Source organism: Anticarsia gemmatalis, chromosome 8 (assembly GCF_050436995.1).
Source record: "Anticarsia gemmatalis isolate Benzon Research Colony breed Stoneville strain chromosome 8, ilAntGemm2 primary, whole genome shotgun sequence".
Lineage (NCBI taxonomy): Eukaryota > Metazoa > Arthropoda > Insecta > Lepidoptera > Erebidae > Anticarsia > Anticarsia gemmatalis.
This window is the reverse complement of record NC_134752.1, coordinates 4222294-4245448: the sequence shown is the minus strand read 5'-3', so window position 1 is coordinate 4245448 and position 23155 is coordinate 4222294. Positions and strand designations below refer to the sequence as shown.

At 36.2% G+C, this 23155-nt stretch overlaps 3 protein-coding genes across 3 annotated transcripts; all 3 read right to left on the bottom strand.

The window, feature by feature from the left end:
• LOC142974646 (ecdysone oxidase-like) lies at positions 1 to 4402 on the bottom strand. Its single transcript, XM_076117094.1, has 4 exons — positions 4322 to 4402; positions 3674 to 3795; positions 3086 to 3219; positions 1 to 2932 (listed from the first exon to the last, which is right to left on the bottom strand). The coding sequence occupies exons 1-4, from the start codon at positions 4327 to 4329 to the stop codon at positions 1361 to 1363; spliced, it is 1836 nt and encodes a 611-aa protein (XP_075973209.1). The 5' UTR covers positions 4330 to 4402; the 3' UTR covers positions 1 to 1360.
• Positions 4403 to 5740: 1338 nt separating this feature from the next.
• Positions 5741 to 10610, bottom strand: LOC142974883 (ecdysone oxidase-like). Its single transcript, XM_076117454.1, has 4 exons — positions 10224 to 10610; positions 8422 to 8602; positions 7472 to 7605; positions 5741 to 7332 (listed from the first exon to the last, which is right to left on the bottom strand). The coding sequence occupies exons 1-4, from the start codon at positions 10608 to 10610 to the stop codon at positions 5758 to 5760; spliced, it is 2277 nt and encodes a 758-aa protein (XP_075973569.1). The 3' UTR covers positions 5741 to 5757.
• Positions 10611 to 13674: 3064 nt separating this feature from the next.
• On the bottom strand, positions 13675 to 16486 carry LOC142974611 (ecdysone oxidase-like). Its single transcript, XM_076117048.1, has 4 exons — positions 16361 to 16486; positions 15864 to 16000; positions 15453 to 15586; positions 13675 to 15281 (listed from the first exon to the last, which is right to left on the bottom strand). Exons 1-4 carry the CDS (start codon positions 16378 to 16380, stop codon positions 13704 to 13706), a joined length of 1869 nt encoding a protein of 622 aa, XP_075973163.1. The 5' UTR covers positions 16381 to 16486; the 3' UTR covers positions 13675 to 13703.
• Positions 16487 to 23155: the final 6669 nt, after the last annotated feature.

Sequence of the window (23155 nt, the reverse complement as noted above, 5' to 3'; positions counted from 1 at the left end):
TAAGATACTTAACTCACTATGGACCACAAAACAATGCATTACTATCCCTTCTCAAATAAAAATAAACAGCCGACTTCCTTATTTCGGGATCGGCATCAAATATGTTTATGCACGTAATATATCGACGATTTCGTTCCTCTTTGCCTTAAAGGCACACTACAAAAGACAATAGGAACTATTTCTTCCATGCTTAAGCAAATACTTTACTTCCGGGACCGCAATCATGAAAAAAGCCTCCCGTTTTCAATGTCAATAAAGGGTCAAGAAAGGTCCCAAAATAAATGGTATCTATGTGGTTTCGTATTGTGGTCCCAGAAAAATATGCTATGTTTTGTAAATAGTTGTTACTCCCCAAATGTAGGGCGTAAAGGATTATTTGCGTTTTGTTTATTAAGTCGAGTGTTTTTCGGGGCTCAGAGGCTTTTTACATGTTTGGACTCAATAAAGTTTATTGGTTTCTTTGTTGGCGGAATGAATATAGAAACAAGAGATTGTGAGTGAATAGAAATAAGGGCATACTGACTTCAAGCATATTTGACGTGACTTTGAGATGATTGAAACTTAATACAGATACAAATAAGGAGTGATTTAAATTCCCTAGCTATTAATATTTATTAGGCAAATTATAAACAAATACTTCGATTTTTATTTGTCAATAAACATTTTGGATGGGTGAACATAATTAGTATTATCGTAAAAGTGTGTATGAGACCACGCTGTAGAAATTCACACGAGCATGGTTCAAGTACATTACTAAATGCAAATGCATTGATGTCTTTATGTACACGACAATACTTATCAACATTGAATAAACAACAACTGTTGTCGATCAATACATATCAATTGCTATTTTTTATTGTACAAAAAACGTTTCTGTATTTTACATTCTTCATTGATTGCTAAGTAAATATTATTAACAAATCAAACAATTGTTATGAAGCCAATTTGTACGTCAGCAACAGCTGCGAAGTTTGCAAGCCTCCTTTTACACAAAAGTAGGACAAATAAACACTGTCGATAAAAATATTGGTAGGTAACTTACCTCAGAATATTCTTCAGAAGAAAAAAGGCATATTTAAAATTTTATAGGATACGGGAATAAACGCGAACACGCATTTTACTTGCGACTACAGCAAGTGCAACCGAACGACAAAACGTTAGGCATTTCAAGGTAAAATGCGTGTTTGGTTCAATTCCCGCATGCTATTATATATTTAACATGCAACGCGAGAGTTTAATAGTTATGAAAAAAAGCATTATGATTATTTTATTTATATTAAAAATAATCTATACTATATTTAATATAATAACATCTTACAATGACAATTCAAATCTTCAATGGATATTAATTTTAAAAGCTTCACCATTCACCGTAATCTTCTTTTATAATTTCAGAAGCTCTTTCTCCGATCATCACGCAAGGTCCATTTGTATTACCACTTATATGACTAGGCATTACACTAGCATCTATCACGCGAAGGTTGTCTACTCCATGGACTTTCAGTCTACCGCTCACTACCGAGTTACTAGGGCCTGTTCCCATTTTACAAGTACCTACTGGATGATACACCGTACCTACTATATTGATACAAACACATTTCCAATAATTTCTTGAACCTAATTTGAATTTATCACATTCCGGCCAAGTGATTCTTGGCAGGAAAGCTCTGACAGATTTGAAAAACCTAGTATTTAGTATTTCGGTCAGTTTTTCAATACCTGACACTAATATATCCAAATCTCTGGGATCACTGAAGTAGTTTGGATATATTAGTGGGAAGTCTTTAGGGTTGTTTGAATTTAAAGAAATATTTCCCCGTGAATATGGATGTAGTTGGCTTATTTGGAATGAATAAAGAGCGTATTTTTTGTTCAGTTCTACCAAAGAATCTACAACGACATCTTTTAATTTATTCAAGTTGACCAATATATCTTTTAGAGTGCTAGTATTTTTCCTATGTTTCACTAAATAAACTTCAAAATCTGGATATGACGCAAACTTGTTCAATGAAAAAAATGCTAAAATATCATAAATCCTAAATTCTGCTAATCTTCCTGTGCGATTATAAAAGTATTTTATAACGTCAAATTGTAAATCAGCTTCTGTCACTGCATTAGGTTCATCAGCAAATATATTTACTTGTACAAGAGAATGGTCCATAAGGTTTTGCCCAACCATTGGTAAATCGACCACTGTTTTTATATTATGTGATTTCAAATGTTTTCTTGGGCCTATACCAGATAACATAAGCAATTGTGGAGAGTTGATAGAACCGGCGCTCACAATCACTTCTTTGATCGCATATATTGTAAATTGTTTACCATTTTGGTCCACTGTAACTCCGTAAGCTTGTCTAATACCATTAGTTAATATTTTAGTCACTAAAGCATTTTTCATTATTCTTAAGTTTGGTCTATTTTTCACCGGTTCTAAGTATGCCTTACTGATACTATTTCTTTCTCCATTAGAACTTGTTACTCGAGTAATACCAGAACCGAATGCTTGTGCAACATTAATATCTGGAACATTATCGATCCCAATTTCTCTATACGCTGATAATACTTGCTGAGAATTCATTCTATCTGTACTATTAAACGTATTGATAACAAGAGGTCCACTATGTCCATAATGGTTCTTCATATATGGATTTCGATCCAAATTCATATCTTGGAAGCTTTCTGCCTTCTTAAAACATCTTCTTACATTCCTCACGCACCATTCAGAATTGCCCGCGTCGCACCATTTCTGATAGTCTGCGTCATTGCCTTGTATGTAAATCATTGCGTTGATATTACTGCTACCTCCAATCATCCTTCCTCTTGGCCAGTCAATGGATCCGTTTATATTAGCTCGATTAGTTATACCATTGTACGTAGTTTTGTAGCCCCAATTATATTTAGTTTCATATAAATCGAAGTGGTAAGCGGGGATCTGAAACGTTTTAATTTGGATTTACTGTTCTGTGTTCCAAAACATTCCACCAACGAGATTTGTGTGAATAATATCGTAGTTTTTGGGTAAAAACTTTGTTTAAATACCTCACTCTTAATAACAATAATTAAAGAAACATAGGTTTTTACTTACATCAGCTTCTATGGGCGGGTCACCCCCAACTTCTATGAGTAATATGTTCCAGTGTTTTACTTCACTAAGCCGATTAGCTAACACACATCCTGTACTACCAGCCCCCACTATTATGAAGTCAAATGTTTCGAAATCTGAAACATGTATTCGGAAATATCAGCAATTCAGTACATTAGAAAACAACGGAAGCTTTGTGAATAAACATCTTTTATAGTTATTTAAATGTTTGCCGTGCATAAATTCATTATTTTCTCAACAACGTGTTTTTGTACAAGGTTATAAAAAGTACATTTTTGAGAATCATTTGAAAATATTTTAATAAGCAATCAGTACAATTATATACATACATACACGTCTTTTTCCATAGGGGGATCCTTACAAACTTTCTTGCCTCATTTACATTTAAACATCTTGTCAAACAGGGCCGATAAATAATGTGCCATAAAACGTATCTAGTTCGTAGTAAATACATTTCAAAAACAAACAAATACGTTAACAACAATTATGTACCTCAATAATCATTAATATAAGAATTTGTGTCGAAGTTATGTTTGTTAATATTGAAGATATTTAGAACTTCATACTCACTTAAATCTCCTTCAGGAAAGACACGATTTGTGATACATTGTGCCGCCGCAAAGAATTGCACGGCAGATGCAAACGCTGTTGACGCTATTCCGGCTGAAGGCGCAGTACATGATGAATTGTAACTACCAAAAAAACATGTTGTTTTATATTGCCGACCTTATAAGGCATAATGTGAGTGAATGAGATAGACAAATTATAAATATCCAAATGTTTGTTATATGGGTACCAAAGAACACGAGGTGACATGTCCCGTGTACCCACGTAAGTGATGCTATATAAACATACATATAAAGAAACAAATAACTCTCTTAAACTTCAGATTTAAATGGCTCCAATTCAGTTTAAACTGTACTGAAAAGATCAGAGTTGTTCTAAAATAGTGCACAGGCTTTCTTTATGTATTTTTGTGACACTCACCTTTTTTATAGAAATTATTTTTTTGTAGTCACTTATTAGAAAGTTATAATATCACTTATAAAATTAAAAGTGTCAGATAAATCACATTAAATATGGCTATAAGCAAAACAAATGCTTTCTTACATTATCATTATCTTTTACGAGATACGTCGTATCTATCTTTATACATATATATGAGTAGTAAAACAGGGCGTTTGTTTACATTCGATATAATTATGAAAAAAAACTTACCACTGCATTTAATTTTATAATTAGTCTTTACACTGGTCTGGTTACAGGTATACACTGCAACGTGTGTCGGCTGCAACTGATATCTTGTATAATTTTACATTGCAATAATTACGACATAATGTTATTATTATGTAAATAAATGGTTTTCTTAAGCACTGCACATTTGTACAACTAAATATTGCCCCTGACTTTTGTTTCATAATTATTAGGTGGCCAAAGATTTGCTGATGTAATCATTTTGGTTAGGGACCAATTTTCAATACAGATGTGCAATTTTAAATAGTCGGTACTATCGGCTAAGATGTTTTGCAAAAACTATTTTATCAAGCAGTTTGAAATGTCAAACGTTCACTAACCACTAGTTACCGCTATAATTTCATTATAATTATAATAGTACTATAATATATCATATATCAAATAATATAATATAGTATATTCAAAGCAAGTAAGACAGACAAATAAAACTTGCTTCAGATTTATCATTATGAAATGATTACGAAACTTTAATCAGATTACCGCGTAAGCGAGGTAAATTAACATTTAAATAAGAATAAGCACATGTAAATTTTCATTTTAATTACTTGTAACTTGTTTTCTGCAGCGCTGTTATGCAAAAATTAAAAAAGAGTCCGAATGATGATACAGAAACATTATTAAGTCACAAGTACTTATTGAACAATGAAAAACAAAAAGTTGGAGTAGTACATTATAAGTACATTTCTTATATGCGTTTTTTGTTAAATATCGAAAATCCAGTGCGTCGCATCACACATAAAAGAGTCGCACTTTTAAAAAGAATTTGTTATTATTTCTTTCTACAGAAAAGGCGAGGCGCAGTTGCACTCACCGGTCAGGTAATGATCTGTGGGGTAAGCAAACCTTGGCGCGGTCATTCTACAGATGGGTGACTGGATAGTGGTATTTGAACTCCGCGTCTCCGTGGTTGGAGGGCACGTAAAAAGTTGGTCCCGTTTGTTGTCAAATAAGATAACAGTCGTTAAGCTACGTCAAAGGCCTTCGGGCGGCTTAAACAGCTTTGACACTAGGTTGGCCACTAACCATACTTTAAGAAGAAGAAGTCTACAGAAAAGACATGAAAAAAAACACATAATTAATTATAGTCTTATGTTTTATTTTACTTGTTGCAGACGGTAATAATTATATGCAAGTACTCTTGTGATGCTAATTATATATAATACACATGACATAAAACATTCGTATTTTTAAAATTACAATCACAATAATACAATATTTTTATAACTATCGTATGATAAAGGTAATATATTATACTTAAAGTTTTTTTAAGCGATCATTCTAATGAATCATTTTGATTGCACAGTGTCGTATGTTGAAATCTTATATAAATGAATCATTTAACACGCAAAGCGAAACACTTTTTGTTTTCTATTGTATATTATATTGTATTGTATTTATTTTTACACCTTTTTGTGGTCTTCTTTTATCAATTCAGCAGCTCTCTCTCCAATCATAACACAGGCACCATTTGTATTACCACTTATATGGTTAGGCATTACACTAGCATCTACTACACGAAGATTCTTTACTCCATGGACCTTCAACCGACTGCTTACAACAGAATTACTAACATTTGATCCCATCTTACACGTCCCTACTGGATGATACACAGTTCCTACTAAATTAATACATATGCATTTCAAATAATCTCTACTTCCTACTTTAAACTTATCACACTCAGGCCACTTGATTCTTCCCAAGAAACCTTTAACGGATTTAAAAAATGTAGTGTTAAGAATCTCTAACAGCTTTTCAATACCAGAAAGCAATAGTTCCAAATCTCTTGGATCACTGAAATAGTTTGAATAGATTAGAGGAAAGTCTTTAGGGTCATTTGTGTTTAAAGAAATATTACCAACTGAATGAGGATGCAACAAACTAATTTCAAATGTATAAAGTGAATATTTTTTGTTCAACTCTGCTATAGATTCTGCAACCTCTTCCTTATAATTGTTATTAGATATCAAAAAGCTTTTAAGACTTGTCATATTCTTCATACTTTTTTTAACGAACGTTTGAAAATCTGGATACTTAGCATTTTTATTTAGAGAATTGAAAGCCAAAATATCATAGAATGCATTTTGTTGTGCTAAATAGCCTGCACGGTTGTAAAAGTATTTGATGACGTCAAATTGCATATCAGCTTCTGTGACCGATCTTGGTTCATTTGTATAAATTGTTAACGGTTGAAGAATATGATCTTTTAGGTTTTGTCCAACATTTGGTGAATTGAATACTACTGGGATTTTCTTTGATCTTAGGTGCTTTTCAGGTCCAACTCCAGATAGCATGAGCAATTGCGGTGAATTAATAGAGCCTGCACTGAGAATTACTTCCTTAGTAGCAAAAATATCGATCTTCTTTCCTTTTGTTTCCACTTGTACTCCATAAGCAATTTTACGAGAATTTATCAAAACTTTCAATGCTAAAGTATTTTTCATAATTTTTAAATTCTTTCTATGTTTAATAGGTTGTAAATATGCTTTACTTACACTGTTCCGTTCACCATCTGAAGCCGTGACTCTTTCAATACCAGAACCAAATGCATTAGCCACATTCATATCAGGTACAGTTTTAATTCCTATTTCATCATAGGCTGATAGTACTTCCAAAGTATTTTGCCTTTGAGTACTATTAAATGTATTTATAACTAGTGGTCCGTTGTGACCGTAATGTCTTTTAATATCAGGATTTTTAAGTAAATTCATGTCTTGAAGGCTTACTGATTTTCTGAAACACCTACGTACATGGTCTACACTCCATTCGCTGTTGCCTGCATCGAACCATCTTTGATAATCTTCATCGCTTCCTTGACTATAAACTATTCCATTGATATTGCTACTCCCACCGATCATTTTTCCTCGTGGCCAGTCTATGGATCCATTTATGTTTGCTTGATTTGTAATTCCATTATCAACAGTTGTATAGCCCCAATTGTATTTAGTTGGGTGTAGGTCGTGATGGAAACCTGGAATCTAAAATTAATTCACTGTCATTATTACTTTAATTATATCAGCATTATTGGCCTGCACTACAGGTTCAGATAATTACATCAATATCGGTATATAAATGAAGAACAGTTGTATATAATTTTATTATAGTCCATTTACTTACATTAGCTTCTATAGGTGGGTCACCACCAGCTTCTATTAGTAAAATGTTCCAGTCCTTTACTTCACTGAGCCTATTAGCTAACACACATCCTGAAGAGCCAGCACCTACTATTATGAAGTCAAATTTATCACAACCTGAAACAGAATTGTTACATTTCCACTAAATACGTCTTAAAAAAACCTCAACTGCTATAAAAAATCTGTACGAAATAATGTAAAAAGAGAAAATTTCTTCTAAGCAAATGTATTTATCAATTCTTGTAAACATGTTGAAATTGTTGAATTATAATGTTATTTATGTAAAAGTAGACAATATCATTAATGATAATTTTGTGCCCTTTGAACAATACCAACAAAATTATAACCAAGAGGCTCACTTTCGGTTCGTAATTCGTAACACAATTGGCTTCAAATTTCTACCATTAATGGTCCGAAACCATTGAAGAAAGATAGCTAACTGGTAAAAACAAATGTGTACCAACTTTTGATTTTAGCTTCAGGTAACGTGCCTTCTGATGCTAGGCATTGTGCTGCTGCAAAGAATTTCACTGCTGAAGCAAATGTGGAAGAAGCGACGCCGGCCGAAGGTACAGAACATGATGAATTATAGCTAAAATAAGGCAACGAAAAATAAATTGACACCTAATTTTAGTAACGTAAAGTTAAAAATTACAAATTATGCTGTAAAACTTGTATTAAATACGAACAATGATCTAAAAATAAATGACTTACCACTGCATTGTATATATTTTGCAATGAAACACACTGCGTGTGGAAATATTGCTATCTGAAGGAGCCGATAGAATTCGTAAACAAAAAAGTAATTAAGAATGTTAATGATATTGTTTTATTATCGAAAACTTCCAATTGATGGATGGTGTCAGCCGTGTGCGTCAACATGTAATATTCCATGCATTTATATATAGCATCACTCTAATACTTAGTACTAACAAATAGTAAGAGCTTCATTTTCACTTTCTTTTAAATCCTTTTTGAGTGGCCCACTGCTGAGAAAAGTCCTCTCCACTTCCCTTCCAAATCCTCCTATCAACAGCGAGATCCGACCAGTCCTTCTCAAATGCTTCCTCCCACTATCAATAATAATGTCTATCTCCGCTTGGGTCCCCCGCGTCTGCGATGTACATTATTAAAATCTTCTTATATTTTAATACGCTAGGAGCGCTGATCAGGTTTAAAAAAATCGATAACCGCTCAAAATTGCTTTATCGACTTGCATGTGACTTAATTGTAATTGGTTTCTTAAACCATTCAAAACCTACGCTCTACATAATAGGTAGATAAATTAATGTTTTTGTTGAAAAACAGTTTTTTATATGTACAAGATAAGAATTATTGAAGTGCTGAAGGAACGACAGTTTGTGTAGCAATACAATGCAATATTTTAAAATGTTACTTGTGTCGGTGTTATACTAGATAAAGTTTAGAAAAAGCAAGTTAAGATCGTTTGATGTCAAACATACGGTAAAAATAAAATAAAAGATTATAGAAAATAAATTTATAACTAAAGTCTACACTTTATTTTTACCATCGGCTAACAATAATTCCGTAACAAATATAATTTTACATTAAAAGAAGAATGAGTCAACGGCAGGTTGTCCTTTCTTTGCATTTGTTTTTCCACTTATTTAAGTTCCTACATATAATTAATTTGTGATGTATTCATATCAATTTGTTTTCCTATATTCTTCTTTAATTAATTCAGCAGCTCTTTCACCAATCACAACGCAAGGTCCATTTATATTCCCACTTAAATGATTTGGCATAATACTAGCATCTATTACACGAAGATTTTCAACACCGTGGACTTTTAAGCGACTATTTACAATTGAAGATGTAGGATCTGTTCCTATTTTACAAGTCCCTATTGGATGATACACTGTACCAACAATGTTTTTACAAAGGCATTTCCAGTAATCTCTACTACCCAAACTAAATTGATCACATTCTGGCAATTTAATTCTCCCTAAGAAACCGTTGACAGACCTAAAATATTCGGTATTCAAAACTTCCAATAGTTTCTCAATCCCGGATACAGTTAATTCCAAATCTCTGGGATCGTTGAAGTAGTTCGGATAAATAAGAGGAAATTCTTTTGGATCACTGGATTTTAAAGAAATATTCCCACTTGACTGTGGGTGCAAAAGGGTAATTTGAAAAGCGTATTGCGTATAATTTTTGTTCAATTCTGCTACAGAATCTGCTACACTTTCTTTGTATTTGTTGACGCTGATGAAAAATTCCTTTAAGCCTGGTGTATTTTTCGCATTCTTTGTTACATAGTATTGAAAATCAGGGTACTTAGCATCATCATTCAAGGCATGAAAAGCCATTATATCGTAGTAAATAAATTGTGCTAAAGATCCTGTACGATTATAAAAATATTTGATAACATCAAATTGCTTATCAGCTTCCGTCTCCTCAAATGCTTCATTAGTATAAATGGTTATTGGCATCAGAATATGGTCTCTTAGGTTTTGTCCAACTATAGGTGAGTCTATAACTACGTCAATATTTTTAGACCTGAGATGTTTTTCTGGTCCAATCCCAGATAACATAAGCAATTGCGGAGAATTGATAGAACCTGCACTTATTATAACTTCTTTCGTTGCAAATATTCTAATTTTCTTTCCATTACGCTCAGCAACAACCCCATAAGCCTGTTTCACAGGATTAATTAATATTTTTGTGACTAAAGAATTTTTCATAATTTTTAAATTCTTTCTTTTTCTCACTGGGTATAAGTATGTTTTACTAAGACTGTTCCTTTCACCGTTAGAAGCAGTTGCTCTCGAGATACCGGATCCAAAAGAGTTAGCTACATTTAAGTCTAGAACTGTTTCGAAACCTATTTCATCCCAAGCTTTCAGTACTTGGAGAGTATTTTCTCTATTTGTGTGATTAAACGTATTTATAACAAGTAACCCGTCTTGACCATAATGTTCCCTAATATCTGGAATTTTATTTAAGTTCTCGTCCTGAAAATTTTCAGCTTTCTTGAAACATCTTCGTATATCTTCAACAGTCCATTCTTTATTGCCAGCGTCATACCATCTCTGATAGTCTTCACTGTTTCCTTGGGAATAAATCATAGCATTGATGTTGCTACTGCCACCAATCATTTTCCCACGCGGCCAATCAAAAGATCCGTTTATATTCCCTTGACTAATAATTCCATCGTTAGCAGTTTTGTAACCCCAGTTATATGGAGTTTTATATAAATCTAAATGATAAAATGGAATCTGAAACCAAAAGTTGTGTATAATTACATAAATGATATAAGAAAAAAAAATCTTAATAAATAAACTAGAATAAGTTGATTCGAAATTTCATTTTTCATTCATTCATAGTAATTGCCCCGGTATTAGTAGCTGGTAACGAAAATTCATAAGAAAAATAAGGAATAAGTTTAAAAAAAAAATGAAGATATTTCGATTTGTGATTCAAAAAATTTCAAATCTAGATCTATACTAGTTCCAGTATAGTCTTCGATGGCAAATAGTAACAACATTTTATTCTTACTTCAGCCTCTATAGGCGGGTCACCTCCGGCCTCAAATAGTATGACATTCCACTCTTCTACTTCACTCAGTCGTCTCGCTAACACACACCCTGTAGTACCAGCACCTACTATTATGAAGTCAAATGTTGCACAATCTGGAACAATACAACTAAAGTTTTAAAATTCATTGTAGAAAATTTGCCCGATCTAAAACTACAAATAATCATTTCTATCGATCCAGAATGCAAGTTTATTTGAATTTAATATTTTGTCTAGTAAATTAATGATTTTTTTATTTATAATTCTATCTAAAGAAATAAAAATTAATTAGTAAATAAATTCAATATACTTTTGACTTTAGCATCCGGAAATGTGCGGTTCGTGATACATTGTGCTGCGGCAAAGAATTGCACCGCAGAGGCAAACGCAGACGAAGCAATGCCGGCCGTAGGCGCAGCACATGATGTATTGTAACTATATAAAGAAGAAACATCATTATTATATCTATGTGTACTTATATATTAAAAAGTCCTTAAGGTTGCTATGTGTATATCAAGTCATGTATCTGGGGGCACGGAAGTGCCCCCGCAAGTCGAGCAAAAAAAAAGCGGCACGGCCGTAACATCCTTTTCTCGAAGCAATTCGGGCTATTTTTGACACCCCTATAATTTCGTTGTGGATAAAACAAGAAGCCTGGATTTTCAGCAACTAATTAGTCATTGTATAAACACGGAATATTTAAAATTTCAGTATATTGAACCAGTAGTTTAAGAATGACAACTTGTTAAAATTTTGAATTTTGTCACTCACTGATTCACTGACTCACTGACTCACCGATCATCAAAAGTCTAAGGTACTTCTAGCAGACTTAGAAGCTTAAAATTTAGAATACAAATAGGGTTTAGTGTCTTAATCATGGGAAAAATGTAATATTTTCTAATTTCGGTCCAGTTTTCTAAATACACCAACTGCAACAATAACTTTGTAATCCCATATAAATGTAGAAGATTACAAGGTTACATTTGCAGTTAATGAATTATTATTACTGTAGAAAATAAAATAAATAGGTGTAAATAGGTACCTACTATATGAGGCATAACGGGAGGGGGTATAGGGTGGGTAAGGGTGTTTAGCCCATGAAACTGAACAACATTCCCATAGGAAAATATGTTGAATTATGAAAAAAAAAACGTCTTTCCATACAAATTGGACTTATGTTCGCTCTACAAAAAGAAGTGAGATGCCATCAAAAACATTCTGTAAAAACCTCAAGTCTCGCCGTAAAAAGTTGTGAGATCTATATAATACCAAGTCGATTAATCTATTTAGTCTCTACTTAAAGGACCTTCTGTCTTAAGTTATTACGTATGTTATTATCATGCCAATTAAAAAAAATACCTTTAAAACAAATAGATCGACTTGGTCATGGACGCAAGAAAACACAAATTCGCCATTAACATTTCAGGAGCATTAACTTCTCGTCGTGCTGTGTAGTGTGATACATACTAATAATTAAATCATGCGATGGCCAGGTCGGTCTATTTGTTTTAAAGGTATTTTTTTTAATTGGCATGATAATAACATACGTAATAACTTAAGACAGAAGGTCCTTTAAGTAGAGACTAAATAGATTAATCGACTTGGTATTATATAGATCTCACAACTTTTTACGGCGAGACTTGAGGTTTTTACAGAATGTTTTTGATGGCATAAAAAAGTCCTGTTGAGAGGTAGCCTGTTTTTAAAATGGTTAACTGATAAAGAAGTGTCACTTATTGAGAACAACGTACCAGCAAGTAAAATAGATTCGTAAACGTAATGTTTGGTTCTACTTTTATGCATTTTTTTTTTGTCAATAAGATGATATTATAACATAACACATTATGCGACTAGAAAAATATGTTCTTAATATCAATTGTAATACTACTTACCAGTGCATTTATTTGTTTCACTAATAACAGACAGTAGAAGCTTAAACATTCGATATAGCATGTAACTACTGAATTATATAGTTCTAATACGACAATATTTCTTCTATAACTATCAGCTTGATTTTCAAATTAAATTACTTGTGACTTATTTTGATATGTCATGATTATGAATCAATAATGTTCGATTTTAGTCCCGACTAACAAAAGTTTAATTAAAATTACAGACAAAATTATTTTTCACTAAAGACTAGTAAGTAGGTACAGCACGTCACAACTGACGAAAATAATATCAATCCATTTTTATAGCGCACGTCACGGCTGTAATTTTGTGTAAGTCATTGACCTACGGACAATAAAATACTTTTTCTACGTACCAATACTAGTCCAGCCGATTATTTAGAAAGTACAAAAGAATATTAAGTACCTTTTACAAATAATACACATCAATTAAAAACATAAGCTGTTTATCGCTATTTTCAAGTGTGGGAATAAATTTAATGTATTACACTCAGATTTAACTGAAATATTTTTGAATACATATTGTATGTGGCGAGTCTATTTTTCGAAACATTGCGATTCACAATACAAACCCTCGCTTGGCACAGTTCGGCAATCATCTTTGCTCAACTGAGTTCAATCGATTACATTATTTATTAGTTTATTATTTTAATAGGAATATAAGCTACCATAAGATTAAAAAACGACTAAATACCACGTGATATTTTCACTTAAAAATCTTTATTGTTATTCTTACAGTCAGTAAAATTATATAATATTCTATTCCTATTCAGCTTCTTTTCCATGATCTTCTTTAACAAACTCCGCACCTCTTTCTCCTATCATTATTGCTGGTCCATTTGTATTACCACTTGTAATAGTAGGCATTATACTTGCATCTATAACACGAAGATTGTCAACACCATGAACTCTTAGGCGACTGTCTACAACTGAAGTCTTTGGATCACTTCCCATCATACAAGTTCCAACGGGATGGTACACAGTTAGTACCATATTTTTACAAACACATCTCCAGTATCCTCTACTACCTAATCGATATTTATCACATTCTGGCCACCTCATTCTCACTAAGAATCCACCAACTGAAGTAAAGTACTTTGTTTTTAATACTTTGAGGAGTTTCATTATACCAGTCACTGCAGATTCTAAGTCACGTCTATCTTTAAAATAATTCGGTTTGATTATTGGTGGTTCTTTTGGATCATTAGAACGTAACAAAATGGTTCCTCTGGATTTTGGTAGAAGCAAGTTGAACGCAAACATGAAGAATGTATGCTTTTTGTTAAGTTCAACTAGTGGTCTTGACACAGTATCATTAAATCGAAATCTATTAAAAATATTTTGGGTATTTGAGGAATTCTTCCAAATTACTGTTAGATGACTCTGGTAATCTGGGTAAATGGCAGAATCGCTCTTAGAATAAAATGCTAATATGTCAGAAAAACTGTTTTGTGCTAAATACCCTGTACGGTTGTAAAGGTATTTAAATACATCAAACCTTTCATCACATTTAGTTTCAGGATTTGATTGGTTGGCAGCAGTGATAACTAATACAATAATGTGATCTTGTAAATTTTCTCCAACCATTGGTGAATCAACTATTGTTTCAATATTCTTCGAAGCTAGGTGATCTTGAGGTCCTACTCCAGACAGCATTAGAAGTTGTGGTGAGTTTATAGTTCCTGCACTGAGAATCACTTCTTTATTAGAGAAATACGTAAATATTTCAGAACCATATTCTGCTTCTACACCATAGGCTTTTTTTGTCGACTTGTCAATCAAAACTTTTCTAACGAAACAGTTTTTCACTATAACCAAGTTTTTCCTATGTTTCGCGGGATTTAAATAAGCTTTACTAGCACTTTGCCTTTCTCCTTTAGCAGCCGTCGCTGCCATAATACCAGAACCCATTAAGTTAGCAGTATTTAAATCAGGTACATTTTTAATACCCATTTCATCCCAAGCTGAGAGAATGTATTTTGTGACCACTCTGTAGGTGCTATTAAATGTGTTGATTACAAGAGGCCCATCTTGGCCATAATGTTTACGAATTTTTGGATTTTTTAAAAGATGCTTGTCTTGGTAACTTTCTAATTTTCTGAAGCAACGGCGAACTTCTTTGACACTCCATTCTTTATTGCCAGCGTTATACCAAGTATCATAATTATAGTCGTTTCCTTGTATATAAATCATTGCATTGATATTGCTACTGCCTCCGATCATTTTACCTCTGGGCCACGCAATAGATCCGTTTACCATAGCTTGGTCGATTTCTCCGTCATTTTCTGTTAAGTACTGCCAATCATATTTTGTTCGGAACATAGATTTGTCTAGGTTAGGAATCTGGAACCAAAGAAGTGAACATTTTAATTAAAATTGTACTAAAAATTTATTCAATTTGATTATTACTTGCATACATAAGTTAAAATACCACTAAATTCATGCAAACTTTGGCTGTATTATTGTTCTTAGCCAATAGCTTTATCAGTTTTATTTCAAAAAACTTTCACTTACGTTGGCTTCAATAGGTGGTTCATCACCAGCTTCTAAAAGAATTATGTTCCATTCTTCAACCTCACTTAGTCTATTTGCTAAAACACTGCCAGCTGATCCAGCTCCCACAATTATAAAATCAAATTTTGTGTTATCTGCAAAATAATAAGGGTTTTTGGTTGAAACTTGAATGATTGCATGCACAATTCCTTTTGTTTTCATCTACATAATAGATAAATATTTATTATTATTGTTTTAACAGGATGCTTAGTTAGTTAGTTACTAATGACACTGACTTATTCTAATTCTTTAGTTGAAAAAGATTTTAAGTTGAAGGGAGCTATTCACATAGTTCGAATTCTTCTTGCTACGAATCGAAAATAATCTATTAATCATGTCCATGAGTAACATTTTATTATTAGGCATACATACTTGGAGGGATGTTGTCTTTATAAAAGCCTTCTGATAAGAAACACTGGGTTGCTGCAAAGAACGTTACTGTTGAGGTAAAAAGGTCTGGATATACGCCCGTTGATGCCGCACACGACCATTCGTGGATGTTGTTGGCACTGAAAATTACAAAACAAGACAAGTATTATCTCAGGTGATTAACCTTTGAGAATTTTAGATCTGAAGATTTATAGTCATAGAAAACCTTTTCCAATTTGACTGGAAACAGATAATCGGACTAGAACTCAATTTCGAGTAAAGCAATCAGTAAAAATGATTTACCTGTTCCAAAGGGTTGTCGCCCTGTCATCAGCAGTCACTCAGATCAGATAAGATGTGAGAGTAGATAAAAAAAAATCTTTCTTAGTGGGAATAAATGAATCTATCCTTTCGAAGATTACCACCATTAGACCATTGCCTGTCTTAATTTGTAAAGTTTTTTTTGTTTAGGAACAGTATAAAAATATTTATTTACTTACCATGCCATATTGGTACACATTAACTTCTAGATAAAGCGAAGCACCAGACTAGAATTAAAATTATTTTTAGACAATTTTAATAATAGTCATCTATTTTATTTATAGCAATAAAATGCAGTAGTTAATTACGTAGTTAAATTACATTTAGTTGATTTAAACGTTTAAAACTCATATACGAAGAAACTAATGGCTAAGGCTCTGTTCACAAAATTCTTGCATCGAATACATTAAAAAAGATGAAATGTCGCTACAATAATACAACAATTAATTTGTTCCAATTTGACTTATGCATTCCAGTTTCAATTTAAATTAAGAAATAAATTACCAACGATAGTAAAGCGCTGACAGAAATTTGTAGAAGCCAGATAATTTTTTAAGTAAAAAAAACTTGCGATCTGCTAAAATTATTTTAAAGTTTAACGAAAACAGTGCATTAATGTCTGGTGCAATTACGGTGTAGAATTTTTTTTCTAGGCGCAATAAAGTAAAGGTGTTATACCCTATTGCTATGTGCAAGGTCTCCCTCCTGGACTTTTAGAAGCCTCGGACATTTTTTTTTTCGTTTAAAAAACATATTCTTGTTTAGAAAGTGCTCGTGTAAAAGTTGATGTAGTCATGGTTTTAGTTTTACAATAACATAGCGATAAAGACAGGTTTTATGGGGTAATTAACTTGTACCTTTCAGATGATAATATACAACCAGTTGTAGAGAAATAAAGAGATAACGACAACTTAATGTATTAATTAATATGGGCGTGTTAACAGGTATTGATACTAGTGACGTAACATTTTGTAGTCTTTGGGTAATTGATAGTAACTTTGGGGACACAATGATAAAATAATATTAATCTTTGTTTTATACAGACAGCTATTTTTAAGTGTCTCTGCTCGTCGGTATAATAATATATCCGACTGCTGATCATGAGGTCTTGGGTTCGATTCCCCAGTATGGCAAAGTGGTATAGGTCTTTTCTAATTTATATTAGAATATTTCCTAAAAGTAGCTCGTAATTTCGTGAAGTGCCCGGTATGTGGTAGGGTAGGTTCGCCCCCTATTACATGGGACTGACATTAGTTAATTGAGAAACGTGGGTGTATTTTATACACCTCTTCCTAGACTTTAGAGAAAAATATAATAATTTAAAAATAATCGTCGAATACAAAGACAAACAAAACAAATAATTAAACACACGTTTACCAACATTTTATTATGCAGGAATTACAATTTGGAAGAGCTATGACTTGTGGTCTTCTTTAATCAATTCAGCACCGCGCTCCCCAATCATTACACAAGGTGCATTAATATTGCCGCTGACATGATTAGGCATCACACTGGCGTCAACTACACGAAGATTGTCTACTCCGTGGACCTTCAACCGACTACTCACAACAGAGTTGCTAAAATCTGTTCCCATTTTGCAAGTCCCTACTGGATGATATATTGTAGCTATGGTGTTAGTACACAGACACTTCCAGTATTTCCTGCTACCTAGTTCAAATTCATCACATTCTGGCCATTTAACTCTCCCCAAGAAACCTTTGATTGACTTAAAGAAGTCAGTATCCAAAATTTCTAATAGTTTTTCAATTCCAGATACAGTTGATTCTAAGTCTCTGGGATCACTGAAGTACTCTGGATAAATCAGGGGAAATTCCTTTGGATCGTTTGAATTTAGGGAAATATTCCCACTTGATTGTGGATGCAAAAGACAAATTTGGAACGCATAAAGTGAATAGTTTTGGTTCAGTTGTGCTATAGAATCTGCGATACTTTCATGGTATCGGTAAACACCTGTAAAATACTCCTTAACACCTGGTTTACCCTTTGCACTCTTTGTTACAAAGTATTGGTAATCAGGATAAATGGCATCCTTATTTAAAGCATAAAATGCGAAGATATCCAGAAAACTAAATTCAGCTAAGGCTCCAGAGCGATTATAAAAGTATTTTATTACTTCAAATTGCTCGTCAGCTTCAGTAATTGTTGGCACCGGTTCATCTGTGTATATAGTTATGGGCATCAAAATATGATCTCTCAGATTTTGTCCGACCATAGGTAAGTCTACTATCCCGGCGTAGGGATGTGACGACCCCATCGCCCAGTGATTCTGTCACTGCAATTAGTCACCTTCAACTGTTTTGTTCGCCGTGTCGACGTTTTCTGCGGACGTTCTGTGTTTTACATGCAGAGCGTTAGCGGGGGGTGTCTGTGGGGCGAGGAAAACAGTTGAATGGAAATAACAGGTATGGTCGTACCTTTAGTCTAGTAAGACATCGGCCTAAGGGAGTACACCCCGACAGAAAAACAACACTGACATGATGGCGAAGAATAAAAAGAATAATTATATACCCCAGGTGGGTACCTCTTACTCCGTAAGAGGAGAATCCCACACCGATTCGTCGGTCTGTCCCTCGTATTCTGGGGGGGACAATTCCCGCCATTGTGCCATTAACGACACATTAGAAGATAGTGATGGAGAGAGAGCACACACGTGCTCGGAGAAACAGGTTCAAAAATCATTGAATCTACATGTAGATAACCGTACGGAAATGGAAGTTCAGGAGAATCGGGAGAAAGATTTTAATAGTTCAGCTGCATTTACGCGGCCTGCAACTCCGCGGAGAAAGGTGACACGACAGCAATACGAGTCGGAGGAGAGCGACAGTTCTCTCATGTCTTGCGCCTCGGTTAATTCCCAGTCCACCGGGACATTGAGACCGCGAAAACGGAGGCCTCGCGATGAAGTGTCAGATCAACGGGCTAAGCAGCCTAGAGCGGACAATAATGTGGTAGAGAGAGACAAAGCTTCCAGGAGATCTAAAGATACGTTACCTCGTGTCGAGGATATTGTTGAGGAGCTGAAGGATCAACCAACAGCACAAATTGATGCCAGAATTATGGAATCAGTATGTGCTGTAGAGAAAGTTGCAGATACCTCGCGTAATTTAAAAGGCGAGTTTGTACGCGAACTTTGGTTAGCTGCGAGAAACATGCAAGCAGCTTCGAGGGAACTGAGTACAAGGAGCAATGTAGAAGTTTTGGAAGGACTTCGGCATGAGAACATAGAACTTAGGACTCAGCTGGCCTCTTTGGAAGAGAGAATGAGCACTATGTCCTCAGAGCTAGCAAAGCTTCGTGAAGAGCGCAGTAGGTCACAGTCCAATAGCATGTCACTAGAGACTAGACAGCAGGAAGTAATTGCAACACCCACTCGAAGAGTGAAGCAATCCAATGATCCGGCAAAACAGCAAAAAAAGCGAGACGTCGTGCCAAGGTCAAGCAATTCACCTATGGAGCAGTTGGCAGCCTTAATGGATCACAAATTGCTGGAATTTCGCACCAATATAATTGCAGAACTGTTCCCAGGGAGGGCCATTAGACCAACTCTGGGACAGGGGACGGTGAACAAGGAAGGATTGAGACAGAATCACACAGAGCCGCTGCCTGCAAAGAAAAAACAGAAGGCCAAGAGAAAAAAGAAGAAGAAGGGGCAGTTGGGTACTCAATCATCACTAACACCTGCATCTATACAACCTTCTGTACTGTTAACACCTGAGTTACAGGAGTCGACGTCACCAGCCATGGAAACGTGGGCCAGAGTTGTAGGGCGCAAGCAGAAGAAGTCTGAAGTAATAGCAAATAGACATGCTCTTCCAGATAAAAGGGTGGAAACGTCACGCATGCCTCGACCTCCGAACACTGCTGCTGTGACGATCAGTGTACCTCAGGATTCAGCTGTTACTATAGGTCAGGTTATGGAGGCCGCAAAAGCGAGAATAAGTTTGAGTGAGTGTGGTATTGCAGAACTTCGACAAAAAAGGGCGGTAACAGGAGGATTAGTACTGAAAATCTCTGGTCCCGAGAAGTCAGCCAAGGCAGATCTTCTCGCTGACCGTCTGAAGGTAGCGCTTGCAGACCTGGGCGCAATAATTGCACGTCCGACCAAAATGGGCGAAGTGCGGGTGATGGACCTGGATGAGTCTATTAAATCTCATGATATTGTAGCTGCAATAGCTGAGGCAGGTGAATGTTCTCAAAGCGAAGTGAAAGTGGGTGAGATTCGCTTTAATTCATCTCATCTGGGGACGGCCTGGGTGAAATGCCCTCTAACCGCAGTCCGGAAAATATCTCAAAGCAACCGAGTTCGGGTTGGTTGGATTATGGCAAGGGTGAAAGTACTGACAGCAAGGCCATTGCAATGTTACCACTGTCTCGAGATAGGACATGTAGTAGCACAGTGTCCTAACCAAGCTGCCGACCGGAGTAAGTGTTGCTACTTTTGTGGCGACCGAGATCACAAGGCACGGGAGTGTTTAGCGAGCGTTCCAAAATGTCCGGTCTGTGCGGACCTTGGTCAACCCTCTAATCACAGATTGGGAAGCAGGAAATGCTCTCCACCTAGACGAAAGATGGCAGTTAGAAGAAAGTCCTCTTCTGCTTCAGCCACAAGGACTTCTATTCCATTGTCGGCTAGTGTAACGTCTCAGTCGGATGCTCATCCGGCAGGGGAGGTAATGGAGGCTTAACATTCTTTCCTCAACAAACTATTTTGCAGGGTAACTTAAATCACTGCCGCGCAGCACAAGATCTGCTAATGCAGACAGTTGCGGAGTGGTCTGTTGCCCTAGCGGTAATAGCGGAGCCTTATTCAGTCCTTGACCATCCACGGTGGTTTGGGGCAGAGGATGGATCCGTTGCTATTCACTGGGCCGACGTGAACAATGGTCACCATTGTAATCTCTTCTGTGTCGGAACTGGATTTGTTGGTGTAGAGTGGGGTTCAATGATTGTAGTGGGCTGTTACATTTCTCCGAACAGCGGTTTAGCCGCATACGAAGCTTTTTTGGATGCATTAACGAATGCTATCCGCGGCTATTTAAATCGTCCCTTACTTGTTCTGGGTGATTTTAACGCACATTCCAAAGAGTGGGGTGATCGTCGAGATGATGTGAGAGGAGAAATATTATTGGAATGGGCGGCAGGACTAGACCTTCGTCTATTAAATCAAGGTTCGATTAGTACCTGTGTGCGCTGGCAGGGGGAGTCTATAGTTGACTTGTCATGGGCGTCTCCCTCGGCGGCACACATGATTTCGGGATGGAGAGTTGCGGACAACGTTGTCAATTTATCCGATCATCGCCACATTATCTTCAAAGTAACCTTCCAACGCATGACGGGCGGTTCACAGCGACGTGATAATAGCCTTGTGCCAAATAGTAGCAGTTCTGTTCGGCGTTGGTCTCTTAAGCGCCTCGATCGAGATATGCTAGTCGCTGCATGTCATGTTGTAGATTGGTCAGCAGGAGACGAAGATATGTTGGCTGACCCGGAAGTGCATGCATCCTGGTTCCGGAACATTATGATATCAATCTGTGACACATCGATGCCCAGAGTCAAACAGGCTAAGAAGGGCTCAGTGTACTGGTGGTCAGACGAGATCGCGCAGCTACGAGCTGCTTGCCTAAGCGCTCGGCGTCGGTTTCAACGAGCGCGTAGAAGACGGCGAGCTACACCTGACGACATCACTGCAGCTTATGCAGTTTACAGAGATGCTGCAAAGGCGCTGCAGGTCGCTATTGTAGACGCCAAGGCTCGGTGTTGGAATGAGCTTATTGAAGAACTGAACAGAGACCCATGGGGACGTCCTTATAAAATCGTTTTAGGGAAGTTGAGACCGTGGGTCCCTCCTCTGACGACCACTCTGGAACCAGAATTTGTAAACCGCGTTGTAGATGCTCTCTTTCCGAGAATCGATAGCAGTTCCTCAATCTCTACCCTTCAGTCAGAACGGCCGGAATGGACTGATGACCTTGAAGTAACAGAAGGCGAATTGGATATGGCTATACGTCGTCTTGCAGCCCGTAATACCGCTCCGGGTCCCGACGGCGTACCAGGACGAGTCTGGGTGTTATCTATGCCGATAATAGGGAATCGACTCAGAAAACTTTTTACCAGCTGCCTACGTATTGGTGTATTCCCTAGTGATTGGAAAGTTGCAAAACTGGTTCTTTTAAAGAAAGAAGGTAGGCCTATTGATTCTCCATCAGCGTTCCGTCCAATATGCTTGTTAGACGAGGCGGGTAAGCTTTTTGAACGTGTCATTGCATCCCGCCTCAACGAGCACCTGTCGCGCGTGGGTCCTGATCTCTCAGACTTTCAGTTTGGGTTTCGGCGGGGAAGGTCGACAGTAGATGCGATCCAACGTGTCCGCTCCTTTACGGAAGCCACTGTTCGAACGGGGGGAATGGCGTTGGCTGTGAGTCTAGACATAGTCAACGCTTTTAATTCTGTTCCTTGGCTGGCGATTCGGCAAGCACTCATTTACCACAATGTCCCTCAATATCTAAGAGTGATCGTTGGGGTCTATTTGCGCGATAGGTGTATAGAGTTTACTGGGCGGGACGGAGTCATGGTTAGAAGGGATATTACTTGTGGTGTTCCGCAGGGATCGGTATTGGGACCCTTACTGTGGAACCTTGCATATGACGCGGTACTAAGGATCGACCTCCCCTCTGGAGTGAATGTCATATGTTACGCAGATGACACTCTTGTTCTTGCTCGGGGGACAGGTTATCGAGATACGGTTCAGCTTGCCGAAATTGGGGTTTCACAGGTAGTTGAAAAGATTCAGTCGCTAGGCCTTCAGGTGGCAGCTCATAAGACCGAAGCTATGTGGTTTCACAATCTTCGCGGAGGAGTGGATCCACCGAATTCGTACATTCGGGTAGGTGAAGCAGATGTCCGGGTAGGTCATTGTATGAAATACCTCGGTCTCATTCTGGATAGCCGCTGGA